At 45.4% G+C, this 18,717-nt stretch overlaps 2 protein-coding genes across 5 annotated transcripts; one reads left to right on the forward strand and one right to left on the reverse strand.

Moving 5' to 3' along the window:
- The first annotated feature begins 1,163 nt into the window (after positions 1 to 1,163).
- On the forward strand, positions 1,164 to 12,580 carry VAMP1 (vesicle associated membrane protein 1). Of its 4 annotated transcripts, none has more exons than XM_069106070.1 (5): positions 1,164 to 2,122; positions 3,880 to 4,001; positions 4,251 to 4,409; positions 6,311 to 6,362; positions 9,795 to 10,058. In XM_069106070.1, the coding sequence occupies exons 1-5, from the start codon at positions 2,029 to 2,031 to the stop codon at positions 9,863 to 9,865; spliced, it is 498 nt and encodes a 165-aa protein (XP_068962171.1). In that variant the 5' UTR covers positions 1,164 to 2,028; the 3' UTR covers positions 9,866 to 10,058. The 4 variants fall into 4 exon arrangements, with proteins under 4 accessions (XP_068962171.1, XP_068962170.1, XP_068962173.1 ...); XM_069106069.1 differs by lacking the exon at positions 9,795 to 10,058 and adding an exon at positions 8,848 to 9,631; XM_069106072.1 differs by lacking the exon at positions 9,795 to 10,058 and adding an exon at positions 12,464 to 12,580 and having other exon boundaries at positions 1,165 to 2,122.
- On the reverse strand, positions 10,211 to 15,124 carry CD27 (CD27 molecule). Its single transcript, XM_069106073.1, has 6 exons — positions 14,529 to 15,124; positions 14,187 to 14,318; positions 13,584 to 13,790; positions 12,719 to 12,763; positions 12,427 to 12,558; positions 10,211 to 12,077 (listed from the first exon to the last, which is right to left on the reverse strand). The coding sequence occupies exons 1-6, from the start codon at positions 14,677 to 14,679 to the stop codon at positions 11,941 to 11,943; spliced, it is 804 nt and encodes a 267-aa protein (XP_068962174.1). The 5' UTR covers positions 14,680 to 15,124; the 3' UTR covers positions 10,211 to 11,940.
- Positions 15,125 to 18,717: the final 3,593 nt, after the last annotated feature.

Here is an 18,717-nt window from a genome sequence, read left to right on the forward strand (position 1 = left end):
ATTAAAACCAACTATTGAAATAAACAAGTATTGGAACAAGTTGAACTTAGAAACATTTCTGAATGGCCCCATCACAAAATGTGAAACCAAGATTTTAGAAAATAATGAGCACATTCAATCATAATGGCTGTGATTTTTAATGAACAAAAGGTTTTTTGTGCGATTTATAAGTTAAATAATTTCACAAAATTGTTTATTCATTTTTACTTCATCTTCCCTATTTTTTGTTGTATGGTTCATAATGTATGTACACAATACACAAAGTGTCATAGTTTAAAACTGCACTACGACTTCTGGGAAACCACGGGTACTAGCGGGCTGGCATACCTGCCTTAGAGAGGACTCAGACCCTCCGCCTTCGGACTGGATGCTATCCAGTGGAAGCCTGGCATCCAGGACGAGGGCAGACTTCCGGCCCGGCTACCTTCAAAATACTCAGCAATACTTCACTCTACGACAGAGACGCGTGGGCGGTGCGCTAGAGAATCCTCGCCCCCAGGGCCGTTTGAACCTTTCCATTGGCTAGTAGGCGCGGGGCGGGGTCTAAAGGAAGCAAGAAAACTGAATTTCCCTTCAGTGATTGGTTGGCCGATTCCCTAGGGGCCATCTCATTGGTGAGCAAAACATTCCAACGTTAGCGCCATGCTTTGGACGCTAGGACTCATTGGTGATTGGCTTTTTACGAACCAGGAAACACGAGGGCATGTCACGCAGTCCGTGCGCTAATTGGCCGGGGACTTTGCAAGTACCAAGCGGCGGAAGAAGAGCACTCCTTCCTTCTGGGATTTGGGGTGGGGGAGCAAAAAGAGCGGACATTTGGAAAAGTGTTTCGTTTGGCGAAAGCAGAGGGGAGGGGCCGGGGAGCGTTTGGCGGGTCTCCGGCGCCGCGCCACCGTTCAGTCTCCTCAGGGCGCTGATTGGACCTCTTGGGTTGTTACATCACCGTAGAAGGCGGGGCCATCCCCAATAAATTCTGAAAGCCGGGGCTGAGGCTGCAGTAACTTTAGCTGCAGTTTACGCTTGGCTCTGTGTGAAGAGGCGGAGACCGTGAGTCGAGTCCTGCGGAGGACGTCGTCGCAGTCGCAGCGTCTCGCTCCCGCTGCCTCAGCTGCCGCCCCCGAGAAGGAGACGGACCCCTCCACACCAGAGAGATGTAAGTGGAGCCTGTTGATGAGTGGGGAGCCCTCGGGGGCCGTCCCACCCCCGCCCCGGACTCTGCAGGGGATAAAATGGCGCATTGCAGCAGCGGCCGCCTGGGCGGCTGAGCTCCCACCCTTGGGCTGTGCCGGCGGGGCCACTGAGGCACTTCTCCTCGCCTTCGCTCCGCTAGTGCTCCCGGGGCCCCCTCTCTGGGGTCCAGGACGCTCGGCACCCTCCCCCAAGAGTTCTGGCTCACGGGAATCTCTGTCTCTCATTGAGGGGGTGCGTGGTGTCCCTCAAAGTGGAGAGGGCAAGTCTCAGGTGGGACAAGGGATGTTGTGGACCAGCCCTGGTCTCACAGGAGCTGGACCCTAGGCTTTCAACCACCCTCCTGTACTGTGTCTCTGCTGTCCCTTGAACCACATACGGGGGGGTGTGTGCCCGCGGTTGGCCCTAGGAGGGGTGCCCCCGCGAGGGGTGGGGCTGGCTTCCCCCGTAGGCTGTCCAAGGCGGGGTGGGAGAGAGAGACTGGCAGGCAGTCGACATTTCAGTCTGGCAGGGTCCACTAATAGATATGCTTTGCAAGCATTTTTTTTTTTCCCCTTCCACTGTCTCTGCCCTGCCCTCTCAGGAGCCGTAAATGCAAAAAATTTTTTCACCCAGTTTATTCAAATGGTCCCCATTTTTCTTACTGTACCAGAATGAACCTGAGAGAGAGAGAGATCTCGAGCTGTGGTCGGCAGTCTCCCGAGTATCGTCCCACGATGTCAGTGATGGAAACGTGCTTTCATGCAAGCATGACCACTGCTGAGAGCCGCCGTGTCCACTTTGGTGACAGGGTCCACGACCGGAAATTTTAAAAAATTTACTTGTGTGGCATAAGTTCACATGTCGTTGGCGCTGAAGGCCTTGGAAATTAATACCTATTTTCACTATCAGTCAGCCAGTCATCTTCAGGGGCTTGCCAAAATGCCATCATTTGGTAAGGGGGAGGGAGTATGTCTCAGACTTCAGGCTAATTCGATTTTTATTATGTCTGATTTAATTTGAAGAACTACAGAGCTGTTAAATCATGTTTGTTCCTCAACAATACACAAGTCCTGAGATTAGTTATTTTTAGGGTGTGCTTATGGGAACAGTGAAGACAGGGGCTTCTCTTATTTAAAGTTCCAGTTGGCAAAACCATATGAGATGTACTTACTGAGATGGGTCCTTGCTGGTGCAAAATCTATGACCTTAATGCTGTCATTGGTGCTACATTTCTGGCCCTCCGCCAAAACTAAAACTGCCAGTCTAGAACCCATTGAATTTTTTAGTTTTACTTCAGGAATTGGGTTACTCAGTCCAGGTAGCTTTCAAAAACTAAGTTGCTTTTATACCTTTCTTTTCCCTTGATTTCCTTCTGCTTTAGGAAGGGAACAGGACACACAAACTTACTTTGGAATTTTTTTCTTTCTGTTCAGGAGATTCCTTAAGTAAGAGAGGTGATAGGGAAGAGATTTTTGCCCTGGTATAACTTATTGGTAGAGGCTAGGAGGACTAGGAAAAGGTGAATTGTTAGTTTTCAGTGGAATTAGCTGTGTTGATTTCTGAAAGTTAACCTGGTTTCAGATGATCCTTTGTGTGGAGGGGATGTTTGTAGTAGCTTTCTTAGTCTTTGCCCTATGAGATCTTTTACTCCCAGTAGAATATAGGATTTCCTTTCCTTTTGAGGTATGGTAGGAATCTTATCCTTAAACTTTGAAATAACAAAAGCCATATATCAGGATGGGTATTTTTTGCTTTTGTGAAAGGAGTTTCATACCAGAATTCTGGAACTTTTTAAGGCAAAGGCCTCCATTTTGGTTATATATAAGCACAAACCTGTTTAGAAAATTCCTGTGCCCCAGACTCTAGGTTGTATAAAGGCATCTGAATGAATGGTTGGAATTCATATCATGAACTTGCTTTGGAATGGGGGGAAGTTGTTGAAAGGAGCTTCCAAAAGCTTCATACTATATCTAGAAAAGAGGCATCTAAGCCATGATGCATGTGCTAGGAGTGGGAATATGAGAGTCTGCAGTCCCATGACCCAGTGAAAAACACCTTCTTTTTCACCTCTTTTACAAGAGAAGGTTCTTTCTGAGCAAGCTTCCTCCATTTCACCAATAGGCCTCTCTTTTGGTAATTCTCCAAGTTTTTTTTATATTGAACAGCCTCAGTTGTTAGTAGCTACTGCATAGAGTATAACCCATAACAGAATCCTTTTAAACAGAAAGTCAGCTTGCTCTGTCCCTTCCCTCGTTACTTGGAGAACGCTGCTAGCCACAAAAAGCTTCCTTTTCCCCCATCAAGACTCACACACCAAGACTAGTTTTTTTCTTTCCCTAGCATGGAGTCATTTCTCCCATTCTAGGTTATATTGACTAAAGTGTCAGAAAATGCTAACATCTTACAAAACATTTTAATTTGGTTCAGTATCAAAGAAAGAAATTCAGACCATTTTCCTTGATGCTGCTCTTATCTTAGTATTGCAATGCTTTTGCCTGCCTGGATCACAACTTTAAAAATTCTAGTGTTGGAGCCAGCCTTTCTCCTTTTATGCTGCTTGTGATGTGGTTCCATGCTTTGAAGATTTTCTAGGAGAGGAATAACTTTCGAAGAGTGACCACTTCTGCTTTGGGTTTGCTAAGAGGATAAGAAATTCCTTTTTTGTTTCTTTTCATGTGTACTTGGTTTATTTGCCTCCTGTTTCAATAGGTCTGCTCCTGCACAGCCACCTACACCAGGAGCCCCAGAAGGGGGTGCCCCAGGGGGGGGGTCCGCCTCCCAATACCACTAGTAACAGGCGGCTGCAACAAACACAAGCACAAGTGGAGGAGGTAGGTGAAGATGATTTGGTTCCCCTCCAAGTGAGGCAAGTTAAATTAAGATCTAGATTATAAAATGCCACATGGGAGTGAGGGGTTGAAGAGGCTTTGGTGCTATGGTCCAGTCTCCTCATTTGGCAAGTGAGCAAACTGAGGCCCAGAGTGGTTGTTTGTCCACTGTTGAGTGCCAGAGCTAAAATTCGAGTTCTTGGACTTTTTTGGACCAGTGCTTCTTGTATTACACACGCTTTTCTTCCTCAGGTGGTAGATATCATGCGTGTGAATGTGGACAAAGTCCTGGAGAGGGACCAGAAACTGTCTGAATTGGATGACCGTGCAGACGCCTTGCAGGCAGGGGCATCACAGTTTGAGAGCAGTGCTGCCAAGCTAAAGAGGAAGTACTGGTGGAAAAATTGTAAGGTAAACGTTCTTTCTTCCTTCCTTAGGCCTAGTATCAGCGTAACACCATCATTTAGGCTCTACTTGTCACCTCTCCAAGTGCAGGCTATTGCCCTTGAAGAACTGTTCTGAGCAAGTTTGGAAGTCTTCAGGGCCTCCCATTTTCACTCACTGGTCCCATAGCATACTTTACTGACTATAATATCCTTATGGTACCCCCACAAGGGTATTCTGGAGCACAGTGAATTGAATCGATGATGGCTTGGGAAAGCATACCCTGAGGTAGCATTTGGATGATTGGGGAGGACATTTTGTTTTTCAGTTGTTTCAGTCCTATCTGACTCTTTTGACCCCATTTAGGATTTTCTTGGCAAACATACTGGAGTAGTTTGCCATTTCCTTCTCTAGCTCATTTTACAGATGAGGAAACTGAGGCAAACAAGGTTAAGTGACTTGCTTAGGGCCACATAGCTAGTAAGTGTCTGAGGTCAGATTTGAACTCAGGAAGATGAGTCTTTCTGACTCCAGACCTGGTACTTTATCCATTGTGCCATTCAGCTGCCCCTGGGGAAGGGGGCGGGGGAGGGGGGTAGGAAAAGGATATACCTCCTAAAGAGATTAGCTTTGGGGCTGCAGGCTCCTACAGCTGTCCTGGCACATGCCATAAATGAGTCATCTTAAGAGTACATGACCACATTAATTCTTATTTCTTCTACTTAACTGGCTGTGTGACTGACCAAGTTTCATTGTTGCCTGTCTGATCCCTGGTTTCCTTCTTTGTAAATGGCAGATAACCAACCCTGCTGTAGGAACTTATTCTCTAAATGCTTCAGAGTACTTTCCTGTTAATCTCAGAATCCACCAGAATTGTGAACTCTTCCTAGAACACTGTTTTAGGGCATTTTTGGAAGAGGAGTACTGAACTATGGCTTCCAAAAACTGTCCCATAGATATTTTCACCAAATTGTACTAAATCATTCAACTTCCCCCTAAAAAAAAAACAACACCATCTTATATTCTCCATGAAATTCCCAGAAAGACTCACTGTGGGTTTGTCTAAAATACTTTTTAAGAAAAGACCTTTATTTTTTTTTTGTACCAGAAAAACCCTACTTTACACTGTTGTATTTAAAATGTGCATAGACATCTAGTCCAACCTATACCCAAATAACTAATCCCTATTACGATAGGAGAGAACAACTCTGATTATTGTCATGTGCTTATTTCATGAGACCAAGGCAGTTGGGGAAGGGAGGAAGGAGAAGTTAAGGTTGCATTTCCTTCCATAGTGGACCATACCTTTCTGTTCAGCAGGTCTGGAGGAGTTTGGTTGGTCAGTGGGAGCCAGTGCTGATTCTAGTACCTAGCTGCAGCAGCAGGGAAAGATGTGCTCCTGGGCACACATTTCTGTGAAAATGTCTGGGCACTTCTGATGTTGAAATTGAGATCTAGATGTTTTTTCATGGAAACATTTTCCCCACAGAAACAAGTTCCAAGTAAGTGGAGACTTAGAAAGTTTTTGGACTACAATGTATTAGGGACCTCCTGTGTCAACTGCTTCAGAATGAACCAGCTACCCCCAAATAATAAAAGTGCACAAAGAAAAGTGAACCAGCATCACTGTTGGCAAATGTAATCTCCATTTACAGTGTTGTAGATCTCAGGCTTTTTCTTAGGCCACAGTAAACAAAGGAAGAGCATCCAAGGATCCAGCCTGATGCAGTAGCTTACCAAGCAGATTTCAGTAGAGGAAACCTTTACATGACATATTAAAGTCTTTTGGGTGTCCTGATATTCCCACAATTGCCTCAAGAAATGGGGAATTCCTTCTTCTTGGTAGTTTAAGAAAAGGCCATCCTGGATCCTCTTATTCTTCTGATCTGAGGGGCTTACTCCCTCTTACCTTCCCTTTGTTTTCCCAGATGATGATCATGCTGGGAGCCATTTGTGCCATCATCGTGGTAATTATTGTAAGTAAGTATCGTTGAAATCACTGATGGGGGTGAACAGGTGGGAAAGCCCCAGAATCTTCTCCCTTGCCTGCCTGGGGAACTGGAGGTGCTCTGGGTGAGGTATGGAATGACTGTCTCCTTTTGTGGGACAGAGAACCTGGCCTAGTGGGGTTGAAGTGGAGGGACCAGCAAAAAGGACAGGCACCTCTTGGTGCTGGGCCAGCCCTTCCTGAGTGATATTTTAGAGGGAGGCCAGTTCTCTTGTGTTTGGAGGAAGAGGGGCCTTGGTACTACTGTCAGAGGGAAACACTGGGGACAGGTCATCTGTGCCTGATGGACTTGAATGTCTCGTAACTTGGTTAACTTGCCCTCTTGTTTTCTTCTGTCCCTTTCTATCTGTGCCTTCCTGATTCCTGTCTACAGTCTATTTTTTTACTTAATGTTTCACCCCTCCTTCATTCCCTGCCCCCATCAGAACTCATGCCTCTTTCCCACTGTTCATGCCCCCCCCAGCAGACCCAGTCCATCCACCTTGTCCTTACCCAGGCTCCTTCATTTCCTCTTCTTTAGTTGCTTTGGTTTGTACTTGAACCTCCCCACACTGGACATGCTGCTTTTGGGGTGGCTGCATTCTCACTCCATGAAGCACAAGGAGCCAGTGTTTGCCCCCTCCCCTTCAGAAAACACCCGTGCCCAGATCACAGGAAGTGGAGTGGAGGTCCAGGAAAAAGCAGGTCAGCAAAGATCAGATCTAGAGGAAGCTGCTTAGGTGGGAGCAGGGACTGCCCAGTGTAAGGATTGGTGAGAAGGGAGGGAAATGACAATCCCCTCACAGCCAATCTTACCTAGCCTCCTACTGTAGCCTTTTAATGGGCTCTGCAGCGTTTCCCTGGGTGGAAGATACTTAGCCTGTATAATGACCATCCTGGGCCATCAGAAATCACAGGAGTGATTTTGGTCCTGCAGCAATATAGCTTTATTGCAAAAGATATATTGGGGTCGGGGGCAATGAAATGCAGGGTCTGATCATTATTTTTATAATTAAGTACAATACTCACAAGCCTAGAAGACCTCAAGTTGTGTGCACTCCCATGTGTTCCTGGTGTACAGTGTTTTTTAGAAGATTTCCCTCCCTGCCTGCCTTGCTGCTGCTGCTGCCTTCAGTCTGGCCCAGGATCTGCCAGTGCTTCTGGTGCTGCCCTTCTGTTTACCACAGAATTGGTGGGTTTGGACACTTTTCCCTTTGACTTAGACAACATTGGGGCACTATTTTGCTCACTGTCTGCTCCCTATTTAGAAGTGGTACCTAGAGGCTGGTAAGATGTCAGGTTAACTCTTAGGAGACAAGTCTAATAGTGAGTGAAGGGATACAAAAATAGCCTTTGCAATCAGAATTTGGGACTGTTGGTTAATCTTAGTCATTGTAAAGATACTGAAAAAAATGTGCCCTGGGAACTTAGCTGAGGGTAAGGTGAGGTGTAAAGGACCTCATTCAAGAGTAACAAGTCAATCAGCAATTGTTTATTAAGCATCTCCTGTATGCCTGGCACAGTGCTAAGCACTGGGGGTAAAAAGAAAGGGTAAAAACAGTACCTGTCTCCTCAACAAGTTAATTTCCTAATGGGGGAGCCAATAGAGGAGCAGCCAAGTATTTATATGGCTTATACAGAATAGAGAAAAGACAGTCTCAGAGAGAAGGCACTGGGGTGGGAGCCTGAGGGAGGGGGAGGGAGTGGAGAAGGAGGACCAGGAAAGGCCTCCTGGTAAAGAGGAGCACCAGGGTTTGGCTGGGATAAAGCAGCCTTTTTATAGTAGGAGGTATATTTCTCCTTTCCCTTGGATAGCAGGAAGGTTGAGGTTTGAGAACTGGAGGTCCCTGAAAGCTTGGCAAAGTCCTTTCTCAGCTCTGCACCATTGTCACACCAAAGACAGGGATGTGGTGATAGGCCCAGCCTGGAATCAAGACTGTAAGACTTTTCAGGGAAGTCTGTTGTAGATGTTAGACCAGTGTTTTCCTTTTGTGGGTGACTGCTGTAGCTGTTAGCTGTGTGGCTGTGCAGACATTTAGGTTTTCTTCCTCCAGAGCCATCACTTTGCCACCCTACCTACCATTCAGTACCTCTTCTCTCCAAGCTCACCCTTTACCCATCCCTTCATGCTAATTTTAACTCTTTTCTTTCTCTCTGTAGTGCTTGGGTTTATTGGCCCAGGCAGAGGGATCATAATTATGTCATTTTCTGACTGTACCATAGGGATTTCCTTCTAGCTTTAAGACAGGATGCCAAATGAGACTCCTCCTGGGCAAGTCCAACAGTGACCTCTTCTCCCACCCCTACTTTAGTCAAGCAAAGGGAGTACAGGGCTTGGGGCTGCATGTTCACCTTCCATGCACCACCATTTTATTTGCCAAAAAAAAAAAAAAAACCAAACCAAAAATCCCCCCACCCTTCCCCAACCCCCCACCTACTTCCATATTCCCTTTGTCTTGCCCTGTGGCGGGACTGAAGAGCTAGAAGGAAGCAATGAGTGTACCCTTCCAACGTCTCCCCCAAGAAGGTCTCCACTATCCTCTGGGCGCCTTTCTCTTTTGGGGGGACACCGCTGGAGAAGAACCACCACTGTCCTCGCTGCCTCTAGAGCCAGGAACAAACCAGCCCCCTGGGCTCTTAAAGCCCCAGCCTCTTCATCACTGTCAAAGGATTTTGCACTCTGGGTTTCTTTTGTGGTTTAAGAGCTCCCTTCCAGTGACCAGAATAGATTCTCCAAGGTTTGCTGTATTTGAAGGGATTGGGAGGTGGGGTGGGGGGAGAAGGTCTTCCTCCTACTTTCTCACCACCTGACCTGATTCAGTCTATTGCTATCATCCCCATGCATGGGCAAAAATGCTGTTGTATACCCAGGACTTTCCAGCCAAATGAAGCAGATTTCCCCATGTCCCCCCATCCCTTCCGGTTTGTCATGAGCCGTTGTGGGGTTTTTCACTGTCTGTTGTCCCCTCTCTGTCTTTCTTTCCCTCCCTCCAATCTCATACTTGTATAAAATAATAACAATTGTATTCCAAGTAAGGCATGTAGCACATTTACCAATTTCGTGTACTCTGAAAAAAGAAAAAAAAATACAAATTCCTACCACCAACCTGATGACTTCTGGATGACTTGGCCTAAACTGGGGGCAGGATACAACCATGGGGCAGATTTTTCCATAGGCTAAAGCACTGGTGCTTCTGTGCTATTTGCTCTTCTGATTAAGATTAAAGATACCCTTGTATGTTGGCATTGGAACTGCTCTCCACTCATGTGTTCCATGTTTTGTTTGATTTCTCATCGTGAGACCTGTGGCTTTGCAGTTGGAAGGAAGCAGGTGCTAGCTGGTGGAAGTGATGAGGGGGAACTAACTGGACGTTGTAGCTGCAGATATTCTCTGGCAAATACTTAAATTTCCTTGGCATTACCAGAAACAACCTGCCATCCTCAGAAGATCTGTGTTGTCTTCATTCCTGGACAGAAGCCTTTCCGGAGAAAATGACCCAGGTGTACTCTGAAGAACACCCTCTTTACTCCACCATGCTTAAAGTTGCGGCCAAATAGATCACATACCTTTGGAAACAAATGGAGAAACAGCTGCAAATAGGGAGAAGGGGAACAAAGGAGGGGGCAGCAGGGTTTCTCACCTGTGGCTAGCTGAAAAAATACATTGCTGTTTTCTTCTTTTGAGGAGTCCAACTTGGTAACACTTAATGGGCTAAGAAGTTTGAGCCGAACCAAAAACCAGGTTGAAGGGTTGTGAGCATTGCATATGATGGACTGTTGGGGTCTGCACATTACTGACAGGCAGCTTAAAATGACTCCAAGTTGTACACTAGGGACCTCTAAAAGTCTCTTCTAGCTCTAATGCTGACCTTAAGGAATCTTTCATGTTCCATGGGTTCTAGAAGGAAGTTGGACAGGTTAGAAGAGATGAATCTCCTGGGCCTTGGAAGATGGTCATTGTGAAGTGTGTACATCTCCAGTATGCGGTGCCCCTTTATTGCCTGCAGTTGTCCTTGTACCCTTAGGGCCTGAGGGCAAGTTAAGCTTGTGCAACAAGATGGCCCTTCTAGATCATCCCCAAGGATTCCCATTATCATGAGTTCTCTCACAGACAGCTGAATTTTCCTGCCCTTAGCAGTAGTCTTCCCTCTGTAAAGAGAGCAAGAGTCACTTTCAGTCACCTACTTTCTGTAGTTGGCAAGATGGGTGGCCCTCCCCAGCATGGGGTAATGGGCACTGGGCTTGGAGTTAGGAAGACCTGACTTGATATCCTGCCTCACTTAGGTAAAATTCTCTTTGGGCCTTATCTGTAAAGTAAAGGGATTAGACTTAATCACCTCAATGGTACCTTTCAGTTCTATGTCTTGATTCAAAAGTAATTGCTAGGGGTGTCTAGGTGGCTCAGTGAATAGAGCACAGGCCCTGGAGTCAGGAGGACCCGAGTTCAAATCTGGCCTCAGCACTTAGCACAAAAAACCTTGGGCAAGTCACAACCCCAATTGCCCTAAAAAAAAAAATCTCTATAGGAAGGAACATAAGAAACTGGAGAAATACAGATCTTTAGCAGAGTATGACTTAAGACTGGTCATGGAGAAAGATGTGGGAACTGAGGGGTAATGGTAAGCTTTTATGGCTTTTCAGAGTGATGTGCAGCAGGGAAGTTCTAGGGATGGAGAGTTTTTAGGGAAGTGAGTTGGAACCTAAAGGACACCACTGATAAGTAGTCTTAATATTTTTCCCTTGACGGGGCTGGGGGAGCCCTTAGAAGTTAATGGAGCCATCCACTGTACCTGAGCAGGTGAGAGCCAACTTTCTCAAGCCCGAGTTTTGGCTAGTACTCTTCCAATCCACTTTTACTCAGAGGCAGTGACAGCTTCCAAAGCCAGTGTTTCTTTGTCCTCCCCCATCCCTATTTTGTTAATGCCTAGGGAGATCACCTCAGAATCTTCCTTCACTAGGGTGAAATAAGCAATAAGCTCTACTAATGCCAAAGGACACGGTCCTGGACTGAACAATTAAGGATCTGTGCTCTTAGGAACTTTTCCCATTACCTCTGGAATGGATTGATTCACCAGATTCTTAAGGATCTCAGAATTTCATAGAGACTGGAGGGGATAGATATTTATATTATGTCCTCGCCTTCGATGATTTTTAAAAAATCTCAGATACAACAGTTGGGGCTTGCTTTTCCCAGCCAGAGAAGTGCATCAGTTTTATTTGTGTATATATATATATATATATGAGCTCTCTCCATCTTACTTAGAAAGGAAGCCAACTGAGCCCTCAGTGCAGCAAGTGCTTGTCTGCTTCTCACCACAATCTTCCTTAGCCTTACCACACCCCACCATGTATTCTGTTCCCTGGACACCCTTCTCCACTGTTTGTAAAGTCAAATGAAGTTTCTAAGTAAGGGAGGGGAAGGCACCTGGGCAGGGGGTGGTAGTGAGGGCTCCTAGGAGTTGTCAGTATTGAGTGGGAGGGTCGTCAGATCTATACCCATAGTAGTCATGCCAGGAGCCAGGCCAAGGTGGGGAAGAATATTGTCCTGTCAACGCCTTGGGTAAGTCTGGCTTAGGGGTAAGAGGCAGGTTCAGGCTTTCGGTAATCTTCTTGGATAGGCACAGTGCTCCCCTCCTCCTGCTTTGGACAGCAGGGGCTTGGGTCTTCTCGGGATCCTGTTAGGCATAACTGGACTGGCTTTTTCTTGTCTGCAGATGGAGACAGGACAGAGATTGAGAGTGAAAAAGAAAAATAGATGGACCAAAAAAAGGGGAAGTGGGCAGATGATAGGAGAATGATGATTAAAAGGTGTGAGGAGACAGAAATTGGAAAACCAGAGAAGCGGAAAGGGGAGGATAAAAGCCCAAGCAGGAGAAGATGAGGAAGAATGGTAGGGCGGAGACACGGGAAGGGTAGCAGCAGGATTTGGGTGGAAAGTAGAGGACCAGGTGGCTGAGGCATTATTGAGTGGAAATGAGGCAGGAGCCTGAGTACTAAGGTAAAGGAGCCAGGCTGGAGATAGGAAACAGGCTCCTTAGTACCCAGGTTAGGTTATACCTTGTTCTTTTTTGAGTTGGCGATTTCTTTTTTTCAGGATAAGCCAAGTCCCATGAATGAGGATGGTCAGAATCAATCCGCAAAGGATGAGAAGGATGTAAATGCCGACCTTGTTGTTTGGGGCTGTTCCTGCTGTAATAGGCAAAGGACTAATGGAGTCTGTCCGAGGGTCTCCCTCTCCAGTGCTACTTCCTACTGGGACTGGGCACGGTTTCAAATCAGACACCCAACCCCTCATCTGCTAGATCCCACCCAGGAACGGAGGGTCTTCACGACTGCTAATAAAACTTACATGGGTTTGGGGCAGGTCGTGATGGGGTATTAGTGCCAGCCGTCTCTGGAGAGAGGAGACAAGAATGAAGAGGAGGTGTAGTCCTGTATCCTGGCTCAATAACTGTATCAGCTGATTATTCGGATGATGAAAGGGATTTCACTTTCTTCCTCTCTGGGTTTGTTTTTGAGCACAAGACTTAGAGTCCTGTTTTTCTTTTTCTTTATTTTGAAACATTTCACAATTTTACTCACACCATCCCTTCCTCCCCCAAAGTCCTTCTGTGGGGAAATCTTCCTTCTGAGACCCTCTTTGAGTCTTGTACACACATGGTTAGCCAAATATGCCCCCTAGTTTGCCTCTCCAAGTTCCTTCAACCTAGGCTTATGTAAATACATTTATAATATCAAAACATTAAAGCTATCTTATTAAAATGTAAGAATGGAGATTAGCATATAAACAAAAAAAGGGAAAGGGACAAAAAAATTTAAGATATAGCTGTCACATCCTCATTGAAAACAATAATATACACTCCTCCACCCTCCCTACCTCCCTGATTCCTCCCTTCTAACAACCTAATGAGAAACACTTAAGCAAAACTGACCAATAAAGCATTTCCATATGATGATGTATGCAGCATTCCACACCCATAATTCTTTCCCCCATCCCCACCAGTTTTCAACACTCCTCTCAGGCTACTCTGTTCTGGGGTCAGTTGGATTTAAAGGTTTGAATTTGGATGGAGGGAGCAAATATAACTCATGGGGTATCCTGGGAAGGAGACTCTCCCCTAGCAGAATCTTTTGGGGCAAATGACTCCTCTTGCCCCATGCTTGCCCATCTCTCAGAGATAATTGAGGAGCCTTGGCCTCAGGATGAAGCATACCAGAGTAGTAAGCTGAGTGAGTGTTGGTAGGGTGTTGGTGTATGGTTTCAGGATGTTGATGTGTGCTTCTGACAGGATGCTGGGGTGTGCTCAGGAGGTATGTAGGTTGAGGATCACAGTTGGTACATTCCTTATCTCGACACTGTTGCCCCTTGGGGCAGGCACACTCTGTATTGGTAGTGATGTTGCATCGCTGAATTGGAAAGCCTGGGGAAGATCGAGGGCAGAGTAGGAGAGCAGAGGAAGACACATATACCCAGAGATTCCTCTCATAACATCCACTAGTGTGGCCCCATAGTGAAATAACCTAGGGTCCCAGGGACAGCTGAGATGAGATTCCAGTCTCAGCATCCCTGTTCCTATCATCCTGACTAGGCCTGTGGCTCCATCCCCACCAAGCCTTGAAGTCTGTTCCCTTCCTTTTCTTTTGGGATCCTCTCTAAATTCATCTCCTCCCAGGAGTGTCCTTAAAGTACTCCCGGATTTCCACTGCCTCCCTACTCTCTACAGTACCCTCAGCCCCCATACTTTCCAGAAACCTCCTCCCTAGCTCCTCATTCACTCTGCTTCATGTCCCCAGTCCCATCCCCCTTTCAACCTCACCATTATTACAGATTCGACAGCTTTCACATTGACGCTGGGCGTGGTGGTCGGGGGTGAAGGAGAATCCAGGAATACAGGATTTACAGTGAGGATCCTTCCCATCACCATCACAGTCCCCCACTAGGAATGTGCCTGTGGAGGGGCCAGGTGAGGGATTAAAGGCCTGCGGAACTCTAACCCTGTTTTCTACCCAGTTTGGCTTTAGGGATCCCTCAGTTACTCTGTTCATTTTTTTCCTTCTCTGAAGTTTATATTTTCTCACTTTGCATCTCTCTGCTCCCTCCCTTATTACCCTTCATGCTTCTGTTTGTCCCATCCATTCTCTTTCTAGTTCCTTCTTACCTGGATTACATAGTTGGCAGCACCATGATCCTTGCTCCACCTGGTACTGTCCTTGGGGGCAGTGATGCTTGGATATCACCCCTGGTGAGAGTCCCACCAGGGTTCCCAGAACCCACAGCCACCAAGAAGTTCCAGGAGCCATGTTTCCCATTCTCCCTTGGTCTGTCGTCTCCGGCTCTTTTCTGTCCAGGATTGTTCTGGTGGGTTAGTTCCTTTTCCACCTCTCTCCTGCCTCTTCAGACACAGCTAAGGAGGAACTTGTCTGTCGCTCTGGCCTGAGCTGTCTTCAACTTAAAGCTGGGCCGGATGAAGACTCCTGATGTGACTCACTTTTTTCTCATGGCCCCCTGATCCCCCATTACCCCTGGGCCTGGCATAGTCTCCTCAGCCCCCTCCTTCCCCTTTGCTATGTGCTAACCAAAGTACTAAAGGGCATAAACACTTTGTGAGCTGCCTCTCTTCTGAGACACTCCCTTTCTCTGCCACTAACACGCCCCCCTCACATATATACTCTTATGCCCTTCTGTCTCTGGGTCTTAAACATATACACTTGCCTTTCTCACATGGTTCCAGAATTATAGAGATGGGAGAGACCTTCCAACTAAAGGCCATCCAATGCAATCCATACCTCTACAGGAATCCCCTCTCTTGTATTTTATAAGTCATTATTCAGTGTTCACTTGAAGGGTGTGTGTATGTGTGTGTGTACATATAGGTGTATATATATATATATATATATATATATATATATATATACATATGTATATATCTATATCTGTCTATCTATCTATCTATCTATATCTACATCTATACTCTCTCCACCTTACTAGAAAAGAACCCATCTGAGCCCTCAGGCTGTGCCAAGTACTCTATGCTTCTCACCACAATCTTCCTCAGCCTTACCACACTCCAATGTGTATTCTTCTGTTCCTTCGACATCCTTCTCCATTGTTTGTGAAGTCAAATATGTGTGTGTGTATGCATGTATATACTAATTAGAGATCACTGAGCAAATGTCAGGAAATCTTCCCAACAACAATGTGATCATAGATTTAGAACAAGGAGGTCATCCTCAGAGGTCATCCAATACAACTCTCATTTTACAGATGAGGAAAAAGATCCAAAGCATTATGACTTACTAGCATTCACATGGCATTTGATTTGCAAAACTATTATTATAATATAACTATTATTAAAACTAAGGATTTGCAAAACTCTTATCCTTTATCTGTTTCTCATGAGTCCATTGGGGCTTTTTGATTCCTTATACAGATGGGGCTCAATCTTGAGGGCAACTTTCTAATGATAGTTCATTCATTCATTCATGTCCCACCCAGGGCTCAGGTCATGGAAATAGATGAATTTGGCTCATTTCTATTCCCCCAGCCCCATTCAGTGTCCCAAGGCAAGCACTGAGCTTCCAATTAGCATATGAACATACAGTAAAATTAGGTTTAATCCTATAACCCTATTAAAAGACACTTGAACAATAAAATGGATTCATATTAAAGCTTGGTTATCAAGGGACTAATGCAGTTGCTGAACCCCCTCCCCCAGAAGATCAATCCCTGCCTCCAAAGAAACAAATGATGGCATCAATATGGGAGGTCTTGGTATCTACAGTGGTGATGAGAACTTCTGTGAAGGTGAATTCCACTTGAACCACTTGCCTGCTTTTTTCTAATGTGTACATGTCTGTGCTCACATACACACATCAATACCTCTCTTCTTAGGCATATATTTTAGTATCTTTATATTATCATTGATTAACAGTGCCTTGAACATATAGTGAACATTTAATGTTGTTTGGGGGTAAGGGAAATGTGTCCTTACCGAGACCCACCACCTGCTGCCTTCATGCCTATTCATGTGCTGTTGAATGAAGCTGTAGAAAATCATGAAACTCTGCTGAATGAGTCTACTACCAATTTTTGTTACATCATCTCAACAGGCTCTCACTGTGGCAAGGCAGTACTTCTATGCCTCCCTAAATCATTTCACTATCCAACCCACCACTTGTTTCCAAACCTTTTGACCCCTCCTCAAAACTCCCCTGGCTCCATCCTCCATCCTCTCAGCCTAGAATCTTGCCTCCTGGTTTATTGAAAGAAAATTGGGGCTCTTCATGGAGAACTCCCTCTTTTTCCCTCCTCATCTCATGTTGCTCAGATGCCTTCCAGAGCTATCTCCTTCTCCACCTGTGCATCACATAGCTCTTCTTGCCAAGGAGATCTCTGTGTGCACATGTGTTCCCATTCCATCTTCTCCAACAGATTGCCCTCTTTTTCATCCCTACTCTTTCACTCATTTATTTGCCTAACTACTGAATGCTTCCCTGCTTCCTACAAACATGTCCCTATCTCTCTCATTTTCAAGAAACCCTTACTTGGGAGCAGCTAGTTGGTGTAGGGGCTAGAGCACTTGGACTAGAGTCACCAGACCTGAGTTAAAATCTGGCCTTAGACACTTATCAGCTGTGTGACTTTTGGCAAGTGACAACCTGGTTTGTGTCAAGAAAAAAAAAAGAGAGAGGGAGAGAGAAAAAAAAAAAAGAAACCCTCACTTGGTCAGTCCATCCCCACCACAATATCTTTGGCAATATCTTCTTTCTCTTTCCTGGCTGATCTCTAGAAGAAGGGCATCTATATGCAATGGTTCCACTACTTCTTTTCCTCTGTTCTCTGAACTCTCTTCAGTCTGGTAAAAGGGACGGGAAAAGAATAAACATTTATTTAATGCCTATTTTGTGCCAGGCACTGTGCTAAGACTTTTAAAAATATTATCTCATTTAATCATCATAACCTTGTGAGGTAAATGCTATTATAACTCCATTTTACAGTTGAAACTGAGGCAGACAAAGGTTAAGTGACTTGCCCAAGGTCACACAGCAAGTACGTGACTGAAGCTGGATTTGAACTTTGGTCTTCCTGACTCCAGGCCCAGTGTGCTCCCCCACTTAGCTCTAGCTTTATTCAACTGAAACTGCTCCCTCCAAATTTAACAATGATCTCTTAATCCCCAGATCTAATGGCTTTTTCTCAGTTCTTCTCCTTCTTGAGCTTTCTGTAGCCTTTGACACACAATCATCCCTTTCTCCTAGATGATCCTTTTTTTCCCCTTGGATTTTTATGACACTGCCCTTTTTTCCTGGTTAACTATTTCTCTGACTGCTCCTTCTCAGCCTGCTTAGCTGGGTCTCCATCTGGGTTGTACTCAGTGACTATGAGGGGCCTCCATAGTTCTGTCCTGGGCTCTCTTCTTACTCTGTACTATTTTGTTTTATGGGCTTATCAGCTCCCATGGATTCAATGACCATCTCTATACATGGGATTCTCTGACTGATTTATCTAGCCCTAATCTATGGTTTTTTGGCCTCCAGTCTTAAGTAAATAAATAAATAAATGTCCCATTGGACATCTTGAACTGGAACTCCCATAGACATCTTAAATTCACCATGTCTAAAACTAAATTTCTTATCTTTCCCCCCAAACCCTCCCCTCTTCCTAACTTCCCCATTGTGTCTTGTGTACCACCATCCTTCTAGACACCCAAGCTCATAATGTAGTTGTCATCCTTCACTCCTCACTCTCTCCCACCCTCCTTCCATCCAATATCTGCCAAGTTTTGTCAATTTTGCCTATGAAAATATATGCCTCTTTTTCTCCTGGGCGTTTACAAAAGCCTGCTGCCTTAAATCTCTCTCATGTGGTTCATCCTCAACTCAGCAGTCAAATTGATCTTCCCAAAGTGAGATCTGACAATGTCATTCCTCTTCCCCCCTCCATTCAATAAACTCCAGTGGCTCCCTATTACCTAAGGATCAAATATAAAATCCTCTGCTTGACTTTTAGAGCGCTTATAATATGATCCCTTCCTTCTTTTTCAGTCTTCTAAAACCTTACTCTCCCTTTGCTCCCATTTCCTGACTCAGATCCTTTTGCACTGGTTATTCTCTGTGCCTGGAATTCCTTCCTCTACTGGATACTTGGAGATCATTCCCCTATCATGAGTCGTATTCTTTTCTTACCTTTTCCTAATATCCAAGGATAGATTTGGTTTTTTGGAGAAGATTGAAGGAGAAAGCATGGGTCAGTGGGGGTGCTGAGAGCAGCCTCCTCTCCAGTGGAAATCTCAACTAGCTCCCCAGCCATACCTTTCTCTTTCTTTGTCTCTACTGGGGTTTTCGGGA

This window comes from Petaurus breviceps, unplaced genomic scaffold (genome assembly GCF_028583685.1).
Source record: "Petaurus breviceps papuanus isolate PSGF00001 unplaced genomic scaffold, PetGlider_PUasm1.0 78, whole genome shotgun sequence".
NCBI classification, from domain to species: Eukaryota; Metazoa; Chordata; class Mammalia; order Diprotodontia; family Petauridae; genus Petaurus; species Petaurus breviceps.

Bases quoted from the DNA above. Each gene is read 5' to 3' on its own strand.
- VAMP1 (XM_069106069.1), top strand. From the start codon at position 2,029: ATGTCGTTGGCGCTGAAGGCCTTGGAAATTAATACCTATTTTCACTAT. The intron at 4,410-6,310 runs GTAAACGTTCTT...TTGTTTTCCCAG, and splicing joins ACTGGTGGAAAAATTGTAAG to ATGATGATCATGCTGGGAGC. The intron at 6,363-8,847 runs GTAAGTATCGTT...GCGGGACTGAAG, and splicing joins CATCGTGGTAATTATTGTAA to AGCTAGAAGGAAGCAATGAG.
- CD27 (XM_069106073.1), bottom strand. From the start codon at position 14,679: ATGGGAAACATGGCTCCTGGAACTTCTTGGTGGCTGTGGGTTCTGGGA. The intron at 14,319-14,528 runs GTAAGAAGGAAC...GCCCCTCCACAG, and splicing joins CTGCCAACTATGTAATCCAG to GCACATTCCTAGTGGGGGAC. The intron at 12,764-13,583 runs GTATGCTTCATC...TCCTCTCTCCAG, and splicing joins TCACTCAGCTTACTACTCTG to AGACGGCTGGCACTAATACC.